Source organism: Salmo trutta, chromosome 3, assembly GCF_901001165.1.
Source record: "Salmo trutta chromosome 3, fSalTru1.1, whole genome shotgun sequence".
NCBI classification, from domain to species: Eukaryota; Metazoa; Chordata; class Actinopteri; order Salmoniformes; family Salmonidae; genus Salmo; species Salmo trutta.
This window is the reverse complement of record NC_042959.1, coordinates 60,474,482-60,491,362: the sequence shown is the minus strand read 5'-3', so window position 1 is coordinate 60,491,362 and position 16,881 is coordinate 60,474,482. Positions and strand designations below refer to the sequence as shown.

General features: G+C 47.3%; 1 protein-coding gene and 1 long non-coding RNA gene across 9 annotated transcripts in view; both read right to left on the bottom strand.

The window, feature by feature from the left end:
• The window catches only part of adgrb1a (adhesion G protein-coupled receptor B1a), a 68,277-nt gene extending 55,792 nt beyond the window's left edge, over positions 1-12,485 (bottom strand). For all 8 annotated transcript variants that reach the window (XM_029743659.1, XM_029743641.1, XM_029743654.1 and 5 more), the window contains exon 1: positions 11,576-12,485. In XM_029743659.1, coding sequence (XP_029599519.1) covers positions 11,576-12,338 — 763 coding nt within the window. In that variant the 5' untranslated portion in view covers positions 12,339-12,485. The remainder of the gene's footprint in view (positions 1-11,575) is intronic.
• Positions 12,486-12,529: 44 nt separating this feature from the next.
• Positions 12,530-16,881, bottom strand: part of LOC115181944 (uncharacterized) — a 29,139-nt gene continuing 24,787 nt past the window's right edge. Inside the window, exon 3 of the long non-coding RNA XR_003873570.1 lies at positions 12,530-12,650. This is a non-coding gene — a long non-coding RNA (uncharacterized LOC115181944). The remainder of the gene's footprint in view (positions 12,651-16,881) is intronic.

Genomic DNA, 16,881 nt, shown 5'->3' with positions numbered 1-16,881 from the left:
GTTCTCTCTCTCTCTTCCCCATCTCTCGTCTTTTCTTCTTCTCTATATCTCTCTCTTTCTCTTTCCCTTTTTCCTACCCTCTCCTTCACCCTCTCTCCCTCCCTCTTTCTCTCGCTCTCTCATTCCCTATCTCTCTCTCCATTTTTTTGGTGTTCAGTCAGACAGTGCTATAGGCTGCATCCAGCAGGTATAATCCAGTGCCTGCAGTCAGTCATTCAGTATCCTGCTCTGGATAAATATTTGAACAGCAGCACTCACACAATCCCATCCTATCGATCCCTCTCCCTCCCTCCTCTCCCTCTGTGGCCAGGAAGCTTAAACTCAGGTGTCCTCCCAGCACTATATCAAAAGCCCTACCCGGTCTATGGTGACATTACCGCCTATTCCCTCTAACCCCATCTAAAATTCTTAGTCTTCAGTTCCAACTTCAAACCTCCCAGCACCACATCAACACCCCTACCCGTTTGGTGGTGACATTATACTCCATGCACTTCAGTTCCCATCCTCAACCCTCTGGTGTCATTACCCCCTACCCTATCTAACCCCCTATCCTTCAGTTCCCATCCTCAACCCTCTGGTGTCATTACCCCCTACCCTATCTAACCCCCTATCCTTCAGTTCCCATCCTCAACCCTCTGATGCCATTACCCCCTACCCTATCTAACCCCCTATCCTTCAGTTCCCATCCTCAACCCTCTGATGCCATTACCCCCTACCCTATCTAACCCCCTATCCTTCAGTTCCCATCCTCAACCCTCTGGTGTCATTACCCCCTACCCTATCTAGCCCCCTATCCTTCAGTTCCCATCCTCAACCCTCTGGTGTCATTACCCCCCTACCCTATCTAACCCCCTATCCTTCAGTTCCCATCCTCAACCCTCTGATGCCATTACCCCCTACCCTATCTAACCCCCTATCCTTCAGTTCCCATCCTCAACCCTCTGGTGTCATTACCCCCTACCCTATCTAGCCCCCTATCCTTCAGTTCCCATCCTCAACCCTCTGATGTCATTACCCCCTACCCTATCTAACCCCCTATCCTTCAGTTCCCATCCTCAACCCTCTGGTGTCATTACCCCCTACCCTATCTAACCCCCTATCCTTCAGTTCCCATCCTCAACCCTCTGGTGTCATTACCCCCTACCCTATCTAGCCCCCTATCCTTCAGTTCCCATCCTCAACCCTCTGGTGTCATTACCCCCTACCCTATCTAGCCCCCTATCCTTCAGTTCCCATCCTCAACCCTCTGGTGTCATTACCCCCTACCCTATCTAGCCCCCTATCCTTCAGTTCCCATCCTCAACCCTCTGATGTCATTACCCCCTACCCTATCTAGCCCCCTATCCTTCAGTTCCCATCCTCAACCCTCTGATGTCATTACCCCCTACCCTATCTAACCCCCTATCCTTCAGTTCCCATCCTCACTTCTCTGGTGTCATTACCCCCTACCCTATCTAACCCCCTATCCTTCAGTTCCCATCCTCAACCCTCTGATGTCATTACCCCCTACCCTATCTAACCCCCTATCCTTCAGTTCCCATCCTCAACCCTCTGATGCCATTACCCCCTACCCTATCTAACCCCCTATCCTTCAGTTCACATCCTCAACCCTCTGGTGTCATTACCCCCTACCCTATCTAACCCCCTATCCTTCAGTTCCCATCCTCAACCCTCTGGTGTCATTACCCCCTACCCTATCTAACCCCCTATCCTTCAGTTCCCATCCTCAACCCTCTGGTGTCATTACCCCCTACCCTATCTAGCCCCCTATCCTTCAGTTCCCATCCTCAACCCTCTGATGTCATTACCCCCTACCCTATCTAACCCCCTATCCTTCAGTTCCCATCCTCAACCCTCTGATGTCATTACCCCCTACCCTATCTAACCCCCTATCCTTCAGTTCCCATCCTCAACCCTCTGGTGTCATTACCCCCTACCCTATCTAACCCCCTATCCTTCAGTTCCCATCCTCAACCCTCTGATGCCATTACCCCCTACCCTATCTAACCCCCTATCCTTCAGTTCCCATCCTCAACCCTCTGGTGTCATTACCCCCTACCCTATCTAACCCCCTATCCTTCAGTTCCCATCCTCAACCCTCTGATGTCATTACCCCCTACCCTATCTAACCCCCTATCCATCAGTTCCAGCTGCCAACCTTAACCCCTACCAGGTCAATGGTGGCATTAACCCCCTGTCCCCTCTAACCCCCATGTGCTTCCGTTCCAACTTACTTAGTCCTATACCCCTGATAACTTTAACCAACATACTGTAGTCAACAACCACGTTTGGAATAGCTTTTCTGTTCAGGAAAGGAATTGAAATTCCTATTCAACAATGGAAAAATCCTAATTGAAAATAAATATTTATTTTCCATTTCCAAATTGGAATTTGAATTCATTTCCTGACTAATTTCCTGAATATGAATGGAATTTACCCCAACATCTGCCCCTCCATGCCACACCCTGACAGTTACCAGCTCCAACCTCTACAACACAAAACAGAACCTCCTCTAACCATCAACCTAACACATCCCTTTAAACCACAACATCCCTTTAAACAACATCCCTTTAACATAACCTGTGAGCCCAGCTCCAGCCTTTACCTTCCCATTAGTCCGGCTGAATGGACCTATTGTCTATAAATACCTATCAGGTGGAGGGGCTGTATGCTCTCAGGTGCAGGTCAGTCAGGCAGACATTTCAATTCGGAAGATGGATGCTTTACTTCAGAGGGTGTGATAAGAAAAAGCTCAAAAGGTCCTTTGACTGGTAGGGATCAAATGGCGGCTATTCTACTTTCTCTATCAGACTGACAGACAGGCAGGGAGATGGAGAGAGAAGGAGTTGGAGAAGTAACCAGGCTTTTCTTATTTTCTCCAGACACATCCATCTTCAAGCAGGAACACCTGCTCTGATAAGGGGCTAGCAAATCGTTGTGGGCGAAAATATAGGAGCACGAATACGCACGGACACACACACACATGCACACAGACACGCGCACATGCACATACGTACATGCACGCATACACACACAAACCTGTTTGTCTGTTCAAAATAAACACTTTAGTTTTGAAAACAATACATTTTCTTTGGTTCTGAATTCATCCAGAAAATGTTTGTTTTCATCTTGTTTGTGTCTGAGATGAGAAATGTTGGAAAGCTAGAAAAGCAGCAGATGATTTGACCTTAACTCAATAAAAGAGAAACAGTTTGACTCTAGCTGGAGTTTGTTTACAGGTTGTTACTTACAAGCCGTCCTCGATGTGCTAGGTGTCAGGCTAATGTGTTCCTATGGTTACGGCCAGGGCCTCTGTATCTATTTCCTCCATGGTGAGTAAACTGCCCACCCCCTCACCTCCCTCCATTTTCCTCCTGGGCAGTGTGTGTGAGTGTGTGTGTGTGTATGTGTAGTGTGCAGAGTTAGAGGGACTTAAAACAATCCCCACCACTGAAATCCTCTTTCCTCCTCCTCTTCTCCTCATCCTCCTCTGGTCTCTCTAACTCGTTCTGGAGCCCACCAGGTACCTCTTCTAATGAAAGTGTCACTGTCGTCATTCTCTATCCTACTGTCTCACAGTTATCAACCAAGGACATTACAATACACTGCTTCATTTCCATGTTCTAAAGGAATGGTTACCGATTTAAAAAACCAAGGACAGCTACTACTGTACCCCTGCCCTCTAGGACGTGTAGAGAGTGAGAGAAACACACACACATACACACGTACGAATGCACACACACACATACACACACACTCCTAGTACAGAGTGCACTGTGGTAGATTCTCACCACGCTCTGTAATACACTCATACATCTGAAGCCTTTCTCTCCCCACACAGCGTGGGATGGCATTGTGACTCACAGAGAAAGAGAGGGACAGAGGTATGGAGGGATAGAGAAAGAGAAGGAGGAGGTGGATGAGGAGGGAAGGGGGGTCAGGGCAAACCTCAGGTCCTATCTCCTCCTGCCTGAGTGGTGGGCTGGAGAGAGGGGGCCCTGGAGCCTGTGTGTGTGTGTGTGGTGTGTGTGTGTGTGTGTGTGTGTGTGTGTGTGTGTGTGTGTGTGTGTGTGTGTGTGTGTGTGTGTGTGTGTGTGTGTGTGTGTGTGTGTGTGTGGTTGTGGTTGTGGGTTTGTGTGTGGGTCTGCTTTGGTTTGAAAGAGCACACGTGACATGTCTGTGCTAATGAGCTCTTCTCCTGGGCCTGCCAGGCTCTGACCAGACAGAGTGTGTGTGTGTGTGTGTGTGTGTGTGTGTGTGTGCGTGCGTGCGTGCGTGCATGCGTGCGTGCGTGCGTGTGTGTGTGTGTGTGTGTGTGTGTGTGTGTGTGGGTGTGTGTGTGTGTGTAGGAGGCGGGCGCTGTGACAGCATACCACCCCTGCGTGTCATTCCTGGGTATATCACCAACGAGAAGAGAGAAAAAAAGCCAGTACATCCCACTGAGCTGCTGCCTCATCCTTAACAAGGGCACAGAGACAAACAGTCTCACACACAAACACACACACACACACACACTAGCATACTCTCTTAGCAGACACACATAGGCACCCAGGCGTACACACACAAACCTTTATGAAGACACACATTGAGAGACAAAGGCACACACACACACAATGACATTTTGCAGTGCCTTTGGGCGCATGGCGGCAGTAAACTGTACACTGCTGCCTGATCAGAGGACATTCATCTTCATTCTCCCTCTCATCAAATCTGAAGAAAGACAGAGAGAGCCTCAGTCTAGCGTTTAAAGCCCTGCTACAGATCGTATCGTATCCCAAAGTGGCTTTAGGGAGAGAACACACACACACACACACACCACACACACGCACATACATACACACATACCCACCCACACACAGAGACACACAGACCAACAGCACTGACAAGAAACCAATGAAATGAAGAAAGTGAAAGACTACAGATCAGGAAGAATTTCCAAGAGAGTGAAGGAGAGAGAGATAGAGAGAGAGAGAAGGAGATAGAGAGAGAGAGAGAGAAGGAGATAGAGAGGGAGAGAGAGAGAGAAGGAGCTAGAGAGGGAGAGAGAGAGAGAGAAGGAGCTAGAGAGGGAGAGAGATAAAGGCGGAGGTGTGACAGAGTGAAAGACAGGGAGAGAGAGCGGTGCATCGGCTGTGAGCAGTGACGAGCTGCCTGTCAGAGCAACAAGGAATTCCTGGAGCAGTGCAATAGGTTGCACGCCCGCACACATGCACACATGCACCCAGACACACACGCACACATGCACACATGCACCCAGACACACACGCACACAGACACACACACACGTCCGTATGCTCGCCAGCCAGAAACTGGAGCTGATCTTTTATCTTCACACATTAAAGCAGCAATCAGCAATAGAAACAATGACAAAGCCATCTCCCTGCCCCTGTTCCAGTGAAAAGCTGAGGGATGGTGCTGGAGAAATGTAACCACTCTCAAATAGACAGACCGTCCATGATATCAAAATTATAGTTTTAACCATGTTTTAAGTCTATACAGTGTGTGTTTACATTTACTTTGTTTACAAACATTGGAATAAAACAAGCTTGTATTTTTGGGTTCTGATGGGGTACAACAGTTGAACTAAGCTCATGAGGCATTTATAAGTTCTATTATTGAATAATCAGTGGGTACAGATCATTCATGTTTCATTAAATGGATGTAGCAACTGCTGATTTGGCAGTAAAATTGCTTAATTAAAATATGAATTTTTAATAAAGCCTTAGAGGGACCTGAGATAGTGGATCTGTTGGCAGAGAACTAGGAGAGGAGAGAGACACCATCCCTCAACATTTTCACTAGAACAACTACTATTCATTTTGAAAATGTGTGTTTCAATGAAGGTATATTTTAAAAGGGGCTTCCGCACTTGGACTTGAGTAAAGAACAGCCTGGGGCTCTATAAGATATGACAATAGTAGATTTCCTATACAAGACTGTCACACTCTCTCTGCAGAGTTAGCTATGGTACTGTAGCATTGCGTTAGCTCCCGTCCAACTGTCCTTGTCCACTCCACAGTCTGGCCTGATCCAACCCACACAGACACCCGGTGGCTAACACCAGGCTACACACACACACACACACACACACACACACACACACACACACACACACACACACACACACACACACACACACACACACACACACACACACACACACACACACACTAGGCTACATATCACACACACATCAGGGAGCACAGCACACACACACACACACATAAACTCACACAGCTAACCTCGTGGGGACACACAATTCAGTCCCATTTAAAATCCTATTTTCCCTAACCCCTAAACCTAACCCTAACCTGTGCTCTTACCCTAACCTTAACCCTAACTCTAAACTTAACCCAAAAACCTAACCCTAACCCTAAACCTAACCCTAGCTCCTAACCCTAAAACTAACCCTAGCTCCCAATCCTAACCCTAAACCTAAACCTAACCCTAGCTCCTAAACCTAACACTAAAACTAACCCTAGCTCCTAACCCTAACCCTAAACCTAACCCTAGCTCCTATTTCTAACCCTTAACGTAATTCTAACCCTAACACTAATTCTAACCTTAACCCAAAAACCTAACCCTAACCCTAAACCTAACCATAGCCTCTATCTCTAACCCTTAATGTAATTCTAACCCTAAAACTAACCCTAGCTCCTAACCCTAACCCTAAAACTAACCCTAGCTCCTAGCTCCTAACCCTAACCCTAACCCTAAAACTAACCCTAGCTCCTAGCTCCTAACCCTAACCCTAACCCTAACCCTAGTTCCTATCGCTAACCCTTAACATAATTCTAACCCTAACACTAATTCTAACCTTGACCATTAACCTCCTAAAAATAGCATTAACCTTGACGGGACTAACAAAATGTCCCCAGTTGGTCAGATTTTTGTGTGTTTACTGTTCTTGTGGGGACTTCTGGTCCCCACAAGAATAGTTAAACACGTCCACACACACAGGCACCACAATCTTCAGCTTCTCTCTCAGCACTCTGTCAGCCACCCACTCTCTGTCACGAGGGACCAGTGTGTACAACTATCTGCCCAACAAGAGAGGGAGAGAGAGTGTTTCTGTGGAGAGAGATGGAGAGAGACAGAGACAGAGAGAGGTAGTGTAGTGTGTGTGGGAAGAGGTGTTCATGCATTACACTTGCTATAAGACTCCCCTCTCCTCTGGGAGCAGTGGTTTGATATCCCTTAGTTTAGCAACCTCACAGCTAAGCTATGTGGGGGGTGGTGTGTGTGGTGTGTGTGTGGTGTATGTGTGTGTGTGTGTGTGTGTGTGTGTGTGTGTGTGTGTGTGTGTGTGTGTGTGTGTGTGTGTGTGTGTGTGTGTGTGTACAAGAGGCTGTCCTCTCCGGGACATAAACTGCCACACACATTCATCTTACTTAACGTCAGCATTCTGCTAACCATAAAAAAAGTGCAAGTCATGAATACATTTTTCTCCTCTCTCTCTTTTCCCATCTCCTCCCTCCAGTCCAGTCCCCTTGAACTTCTCTTACTCCCCATTTTTGTAAATTTTCTGTCTTTCTCCCATCTCATTTTTTCCATCTCACGTCCCCACACCAATATTTCCCTCTTCTCCATCTCTCTTTGTTTCTCTCCTTGTCTCTCAAATCCCTCCTTTAATTTGTCACTACCTCCCCTGCTGTCTTCTGTTGAGTGAGAAATTAATCCTCTCCTGCTCCGTGTTGTCTTCCCACCATGCAACACACACACACACACACACACGCGCGCACGCACGCACGCACACGCACGCCCGCACGCATGCGCGCGCACACACACACACGCGCGCACGCACATACACACACACACACACACACACACACAAACACACACACACACACACACACACACACACACACACACACACACACACACACACACACAGGCCCAGCATTCAAATGAAAGTCGCCTTCCTTCTCTTCCGCTATGCTACCAGTGTCGGCCTGCTCTCCAACTGCCTGACCTCTAAATGACTACTCCAGCCATCTGCTCTCCATGTGAAAGGGATAGATGTGTGGACAGGAGGAAGTGTGGAAGTGACGTCTCTCCTCTCCTCTCCATAGAGAGAGCGAGCAAGAGAGAGAGAGACACAGAGAGAGATGGAGGGAAGACGGAAGGGGAGACAGACAGGGATCCATTAATCGTGTGCTGAGTGAGGCCTCAGAGACAGACAGGGCCATGAAGGCCTCTGTCTCAACTGCTCACTTCCCAAACCCTTCAACAGTCATCTCATCTCATGCTCCTCTCCTCTCCGCTCATCGCTCCTCTCCTCCTCAGCACAGCAAGCCTGTCAGGCTCCCAGCCCATTCCCACACAGAATCCATTATCCTTTCTTCTCTCTATTCATCCTCAACTAACCTACCCATCCATCCAGCTAGCCATCCTTCCATCGACTGTCTCCCCATGGTCAGTGGGGGTTCAAATGCCACTCAGAGAGATGTAGGAATATCATCAAAGTTCACTTTGACCTCAGAGGCCCTGCTATTCTGAGAGAGAGAGAAAGAGAAACTGAGAGAGATACATAAATAGATAGAGAAAGAAAGAAAGAAAGAAAGAAAAAGAGTAGGAAGAGAATAATAATATGAAAATCCTCCTCTTTCTAGATGTACCCAAACAAGTCTGTGTTGTATGTACCTCCAGACCACACCCCATGATCTGGATTACATAAGAAGGATAACTAGCGTAGTGTGGAGAGGAGAGGAGAGGAGTGGAGAGGAGTGGAGAGGAGTGGAGAGGAGAGGAGAGGAGAGGAGTGGAGAGGAGAGGAGAGGAGAGGAGAGGAGAGGAGAGGAGAGGAGAGGAGAGGAGAGGAGAGGAGAGGAGTGGAGAGGAGAGGAGAGGAGAGGAGAGGAGAGGAGAGCCTTGGTGACAGGGAACATTAGCTGCAGAGAGAGGAGAGGAGACAGGGGGGAGAAGACGCCATGAGATACTACCCACAACATCAGCTCTGCTTGGCTGGCTGCTAGACTGAGTCTCCTCCATCAGCTTGGAATCAGCCTATAGGCCTGGGGGGGGGGGGGAGAGATTGAGGGAGGGATGGGGAGGGAGAGGTTTGACCAGAGGCTGAAGTTATAGAGAAGAGAGAGAGAGGAAGGATGGATGTAGGGGAAGATGGAGGGAAGAGATGCAGAGGGAGGGAGAGGGCTGGGTGCTCTGAGAAGAAGAGACTAGGGCTGTGATGACACCAGTATCGTGATATTTTTTCCATGGCAAAAATGTAAACACGAAGCAGACCTAAACTCTTTGGTCATTTAAAAACCTGCTGTATATAAAATATTGTGCGCTGTAGCTTGGAAAATAAATGCATGTGACTCTGGTTGACAACAAAAGGATGTTTGTTTCCAACATTAGGGCTGTTTTCCTTAAGAAGTGTGAAGCTTTGTGTTTTTTTTGTTGCCACCAGACTAATGTATTGCGATACTGGTGTTAGGTTCTTATTTTTCAGAGTAAATAACTCACGGACACTAGAGAAGCTTTAACCAAGTTTAATTCTTCCCAAAGGGTCGACACAGCTGTAATTCAGACAACCCAACATTTCTCCCATCACAGGTATATATATGCCACTTAAGACACTCCTCCTTCTCTCCAATCCTTACATCTTAGTAGTAAACCTTTATTACTCCCTTCAGGGGATCTGACCTGACCTTCTGACCTCAACCCCTCCTTCGCCTAATCCACAGATGTCCATCTGTCTCCCCTATAGCAATCCTTTGATCTCCTCCCGTCCACCAGACACATTCCACAGCCACTCTGTCTTTCTACATATCTCACTCCTTAATATACTATGCGCCTGATCTATCATGTCTTTAATATCGCAAAGTTCAAAATGTCAAATCCAACACTGGCATCGTCCCGGCCCTAGAAGAGACCAGAGGCTGATAAGAGGAAGTGATGCAGAGAGTGACAGGAGAAGAGAAAGATGGATGGAGAAGGAGAAGAGGGGGGTGGGGAGAGCAATGGTTCAACCCGATGGCAGGCAGTAGCCCTAGCCTCCCTCTGGGATGAAGCTCTCTGTTATCAGCCTGTCTGTCAGGTTCAGGCTTGCGGAGGGGAGCCAGGATCACACAGCATCATCACACATCTAACCAACTACAGACTCTTAACCTTATCCAAGCCCCTATAGCCTCTCTCCTGTGCATCACCCCCTGCTCAGAGCAGCCATACACAGAGATCCAGCTAGCTACAGTCCCCATAATATAAAGCTCATCTCCTGTGTGCCGCCCTCACACACACACCCACTCCCCCCACTCTGAGCCGCCATTACAGCTATCCCATATTACACATTCCTCACCCAGTCCCAGTCTCCCTTCTCTCTCCACCCAGTTTCCGCTCTCTGTATCTCTCCCTGCCCATCTCTACCTCCCTCCATCACCCTGCAGCAGCTATCCCATATCACACCCAGATCCTCCTCACCCAGTCCCAGCCTCCCTTCTCTCTCCACCCAGTTTCCGCTCTCTGTATCTCTCCCTGCCCACCTCTACCTCCCTCCATCACCCTCCTGCAGCTATCCCATATCACACCCAGATCCTCCTCACCCAGTCCCAGCCTCCCTTCTCTCTCCACCCAGTTTCCGCTCTCTGTATCTCTCCCTGCCCATCTCTACCTCCCTCCATCACCCTGCAGCAGCTATCCCATATCACACCCAGATCCTCCTCCCCAGTCCCAGCCTCCCTTCTCTCTCCACCCAATTTCCGCTCTCTGCATCTCTCCCTGCCCATCTCTACCTCCCTCCATCACCCTCCTGCAGCAGCTATCCCATATCACACCCAGATCCTCCTCACCCAGTCCCAGCCTCCCTTCTCTCTCCACCCAGTTTCCGCTCTCTGCATCTCTCCCTGCCCACCTCTACCTCCCTCCATCACCCTCCTGCAGCTATCCCATATCACACCCAGATCCTCCTCACCCAGTCCCAGCCTCCCTTCTCTCTCCACCCAGTTTCCCCTCTCTGCATCTCTCCCTGCCCATCTCTACCTCCCTCCATCACCCTCCTGCAGCAGCTATCCCATATCACACCCAGATCCTCCTCCCCAGTCCCAGCCTCCCTCAGGCCGATCCAGTGTCTCTCTCCCCAACCACAGAGGGACAGGACACGGCACCTTCCTGCCAAGGTCATTCAGCTCAGAACCCATCAGCTGAAACTCTATACCATCTCTGTTCTGTCTCTGAGCTACTGTAATTCTACTGATCTTTCACGGCCTTTCTGCTTTCTGTGACCTAGCCAGAGCACTTTACTGGATACTGCATAGTCATTTGAACAAAAATTGCCTCAAATTGTCCGGAAATAATCAGGAGGTGGCTATGTCAATTACTTGTGTCTTTCCTTTTAATAACTGTTTCATTGTATTTTGACAGGTTAGAGTACGAGGCTCCCTACACATTCATGGATGGACCTGGACCACAGAGGCCTACCATTTAACATGAAATGGCATGCTGTACAGACAAGATGACCAAGTGAGCCACAAGCCTCGCCTACAAGCTCTCCTCCAATAGACAAAACGGCATCACAAGTTGGCCAAAACATTTCCACAAATGCCCATAACTAAAACCAGAGAACTATTCCACTCACCGTTGCTGTCAGTATCACTCTTCTCATTGGAGCTGGGTAGGCAGTTCTCCAGGTAGAACCCGTTCCTGTAGCATCCATCCCCTTCGCTGAGCTGTGGAGGAGGGGGCTCCCAGCACTGGCAGGGGGTCTGCATGATGCCACAGGGCCTGTTAGAGGTGCTGGATGCCAGGCAGTCCTCCAGCCACTGGCACAGCATCTGACATGCTGCCATGCTGGGGTTACGCTTCCCCACCACCAGGTATTCAGTCTTAAATTCCCCATTTTCGCTAGCGTTAGGGGTGGTGACCTCCATGCCAGCCCGAGGCGGCCCTTTTCTCATTTGTAGGAACTGCTTCCCAGCCTCTAGAAAGGCCACAGGGGATGAAGAGTCACACAGCTTGACCACCTCGTCGAAGCTCTCCATGCCCAGGTAGGTGCGCGTGGTCTCCAGAAACGAGTCAAACTGGAATGTGCGGAGCTGCCGGGGAATGCAGTCCGTTGTGGAGGTAGGTTTGGTTACCTTGATAAAGATGGTGTAGCGCCGCGGGTCTGGGTTCTGTAGGGTCCAGGAGCAGGGTGCCGTGGGGAAAGTGGAGGAGGACAGGAAGTGGCCGAAGAATCGGCTCTGGATCAGAGTGGAGCAGGTGTCTGACTCAGGCCCTGAGGGAGCAGCCGGGCACCGACTAAACAGTTGTATCAGCAGCAGAAGCATCAACGATGATGGCAGGGGGACTTGGAGGTTCACCAGGTGCCCAGATAAGGAGGAAAAAAGAGTGGTCGTCATGGTTACCAAATGAATTAAAAGACCAGAGGGGTTTGTTGGAACCTCTGTTTTTTTGTAACCTCTTGTCGATCTGTCTTTCTGTCTCACTGATTTTCTGGCAACCAGGTGGGACCTTCAAGGGGAAGAGGAGAAGGAGGAAAAGGAGGAAGAAAGAGGAGGAGGAGGAGGAGGAAGGAGGAGGAGGAGGAAGGAGGAGGAGGAGGAGGAAGAGGAGGAGAAGGAAGGAGGAGGAGAAAGAGGAAGATTGCACTCAGAGGTCCAGTGATCTGTCCATGATTGTGTGTGTCAGTCGATCCAGACGTTCAGGAGAACCTGGAGAGAAAGTGATAAGAGAGGACACATCACTATAACAGCAAATACACTAGTAAATCAAGAAGATAAGAGATGAATAATTAGCTATTTCCATTATACTCTCACCACCAGTCTCAGTTTGTGCATAGCTGGTTCGAGGCTGTCTCCATTACAACCCAGATACATACAGTGTCTTCAGAAAGAAGTCACATCCCTTAACTTTTTCCACATTTTGTTGTGTTTCAGCCTGAATTTAAAATGGATGAAATGCATTTTATAATACCTCATAACGTCAAAGTTGAAATTTGTTTTTGAACATTTTTACAAATTAGTCAATGAAAAGCTGCATGGATAATAGTGTTTAAAATGAATTTTGAATGACTACCTCATCTCTGTACCCCACACATACAATTATCTGTAAGCTCCCTCAGCTGAGCAGTGAATTTCAAACACAGATTCAACCATAAAGATCAGGTAGGTTTTACAATGCCTCGCAAGGAAGGGCACATATTGATAGATAGGTAAAAAATTAAAAGCAGACATTGAATATCCCTTTGAGCATGGTTACGTTATTAATTACACTTTGGATGGTGTATCAACACACCCAGTCACTATAAAGATACAGGCATCCTTCCTGACTCAGTAAACAGAGAGGAAAGAAACCACTCAAGAATTTCACCATGAGGCCAATGGTGACTTTAAAACAGTTACAGAGTTTAATGGCTGTGACAGAAGAAAACTGAGGATGGATCAACAACATTGTAGTTACTCCACAATACTAATCTAAATGACAGAGTGAAAAGAAGGAAGCCTGTACAGAATAAAAATATTCCAAAACATGCATCCTGCTTGCAACAAGGCACTAAAGTGAAACTGCAAAACATGTGGCAAACCAATTCACTTTTTGTCCTGAATACAAAGTGTTATGTTTGGGGCAAATTACTGAGTACCACTGTTCATATTTACAAGCATAGTGGGGGCTGAATCATGATATAGGTATGCATGTTAATGACTGGGAAGTTTTTCAGGATAAAAATGAACAGAATGGAGCTAAGCACAAACCTGGTTCAGTCTGCTTTCCACCAGATAATGGGAGATGAATTAACCTTTCAGCAGAACAATAATAAAAAACAAGGCCAAATCTGCACTAGAGTTGCTTAACAAGGAGACAGTGAATGTTCCTAAGACACAGAGTTACAGTGTATAAAATCTATGACAAGACTTGAAAATGGTTGTCTAGCAATGATCAACAACCAATTTGACAGAGCTGGAAGAATTTTGAAAACAATAATGGGCAAATATTGTACAATCCAGGTGTGCAAAGCTCTTAGAGACTTACCCAGAAAGACTCACAGCTGTAATCGCTGCCAAAGGTGATTCTAACATGTATTGACACAGGGCTGTGAATACTTATGTAAATTAGATATTTCTTTATTTCATTTCCAATAAATTTGCTACCATTTCTAGAAACATGTTTTCACATTGTCATGATGGGGTATTGTGTGTAGATGTGTGAGAAAAAAAGATCAGTTTAATCCATTTAAAATTCTGGCTGTAACACAGCAAAATGTGGAAAAAGTCAAGGGGTGTGAATACTTTTTGAAGGCACATAAATCAACTGACAGCAGAATATTGTTAGACACAGTCAGTGAAACTTGAGAAGAGAACCATATGTCCAGTTCATTCAGCTCTCTGAAAATATGAAGAATGTGTAACCACCAGACAGAAGGATGATATTATATAGGCCTAGCTTTGTTTTGGTTCATTAGTTAAGTTCAGAACGGTCCCTTCCTGAGAGACAATGGCTTGTTTAAGATGTCTCCTCTCATATTTGATCAGTGAGCACACTAATTGTCCAATTACGCGGCTATTAATTACAAAAATATAAACACCTGCAGTCATTCATTATCGCTGTGCCTTTGCTTTAGCTTGCCACGGTGTGATCAATAGCTTCCTTTCTTTTCAATTATTAACACTAAAGCCATTAGGAGGGCTAAAAGTGAATAGGTCAATGTCAATAAAACATGTTGTTGTTTAAACGGATATTTGTCCTTCATTACAAACCATAATACTGAAATACAAACTATTTCATTCTAAAAGAATTTGGTGCAGAAAATTGCTTCATGGTAGAACAGTAACTACTCCTATCAAACGGTTATTATCACTTTGGATACCTCATGATGCAGTTGCATTGGCTCTCTCAGTCCTGTATGGATTTCAGATGGAGACAGCCAGGAGAGGTCATATAGCAGGCTTACTGGAGGAGTCAGGGACACCAGACACCATATCCAGGTTTTCACTGATCAATCAAGCTGATCCAAAAGCCTTGCTAATCGTTTCCATCTCCCCTGAGATCAAATACAATACTAAGACAAATGCGGACCGTAGGATCCCTGTGTGGCAGTACGTTTTCTATGTCTATCAAAGCAAATGCAGCATATTGGGCAAAGTTTGGCATAGAACACTATGATGGCGACCTGTCTCACATTCCCGCTGATATTTAAGCCCTGCATGCTCTCCCTTGTTCACTGTCTGCTAAATGATGTGTCCAAACCTTGTTACTGATTTTAAACATGTGTTTGACTATGAAATTGTTAACAAGAGCCCCAGTCTTCTGTGTCATTCAAGTTAATGTCTTTTTCTTCAATTTGTGCATTTTGAGTGCTTCCATTGTGTTTGTTCGTTGTTGCTTCTGGAAGCTTCGCTCGTGCATGTCCACGTTATATACGAGGCGGGCCAGCAGATCTTTGTATGTAGTATTTGTATGTAGTATTTGTATGTAGTATTTGTATGTAGTATGCATCCCACGGATGCTCGAGAAGCGTGCACCCCTTTTTCTTGTGGATTCTGTCATTTTGTCAATTGATTACTTTGTTTATTGAAAAGCAATACTGGTTTAATTGAGAATGGTATGTGAATAGTATTATGATGATGATAGTGTTCTTTTAGATGTTTCTAATGCCCTTAGGTTCACAAAAGGAGGCTTCAACTACTTTGTTGGTCATGTGCACCCCTGTTTGTTGTGGCAATGATTTTGTCTAGAGTAGCACTTGGCATTTCTACCTGAGGTGCGTACAGTTTGCTTCAACGTTTGCTATGTTGCATGACAGTTTTTAATGAACGACACGTTTCCCCAAAACAGTGTGCACCGTTCTTCACCAGTCTTTGAGGTACGTTTGCTCCCGTTTGGTGGGTGTGGCAAGTTGTGGGTTGATAAATATAGGTGTGAAATCGTAAAACTCATGCAGTGTCACATGGATGACGCTATAGAGACGAAGCAGGTATGGGGAGTCAGATATTTAATAAGGAACGGACATGGAACGACACAGGAACAGCATCAGCAAACAAGAAAACAAAGACAAAAAACAATCAATGCATCAGCAGGGAACAGAGCTGGGGAACTGACAAATATAGGGGAGGCAATAACAGGTGATGAGTGAGTCCAGGTGAGTCCAATATCGCTGATGCGCATGACGAGTGAAGGCAGGTGTGCATAATGGATGATAGGAGTGCATGATGCAGGGCAGCCTGGTGCCCTTAAGTGCCAAGGGAGAAGAGCGGGAGCAGACGTGACAGTACCCCCCCCCCCACCAGGGGCGCCACCTGGTGTCCCACCTGGGCGAACCGGCCGAGACATGGGCGCTGGGCAAGCCAGTTGGGGCGTGGAAGCCCAACGAACCGGCAGGAGCGTGAGAGCCTGGCGAACCGGCTGAGGCATGGAAGCCCGACAATCCGGCTGAGGCAAGACGCCTGTTGATCCCGCTGCAGAGAGGGAGCCTGAAGATCCGGTGGAGTGTGACGTGGGATGGGAAGCTGCCGAGCCAACCGAGGCAAGGAAACCTCTTGAGCCAGCCAGGGCGTGAAAGCTGGCTTGGCTTAGGCATCCCCGGTTCCTAAAAATAAAACAAAAACAAAAAACAAACAAAAAACTGGACCTGCTGGGCAAACAAGAACTGACGATCCGGCTGAGGCCCAACGTGGGATGGTCCAGGTGAGTCCAATATCGCTGATGCGCGTGACGAGGGAAGGCAGGTGTGCATAATGAATGATAGGAGTGCGTGATGCAGGGCAACCTGGCGCCCTCAAGCGCCAGGGGAGGGGAAGAGCGGGAGCAGACATGACATGCAGTACACCATACGGTAACTGCCCTCTGAACCACCATAAGCACAACGTTTTGGTCGTTCAGTACAGCACTGCTTCTGTTTAATTCAATGTTGCACACTATTCTATCCGGTCGATGCTGCTGAGGGAA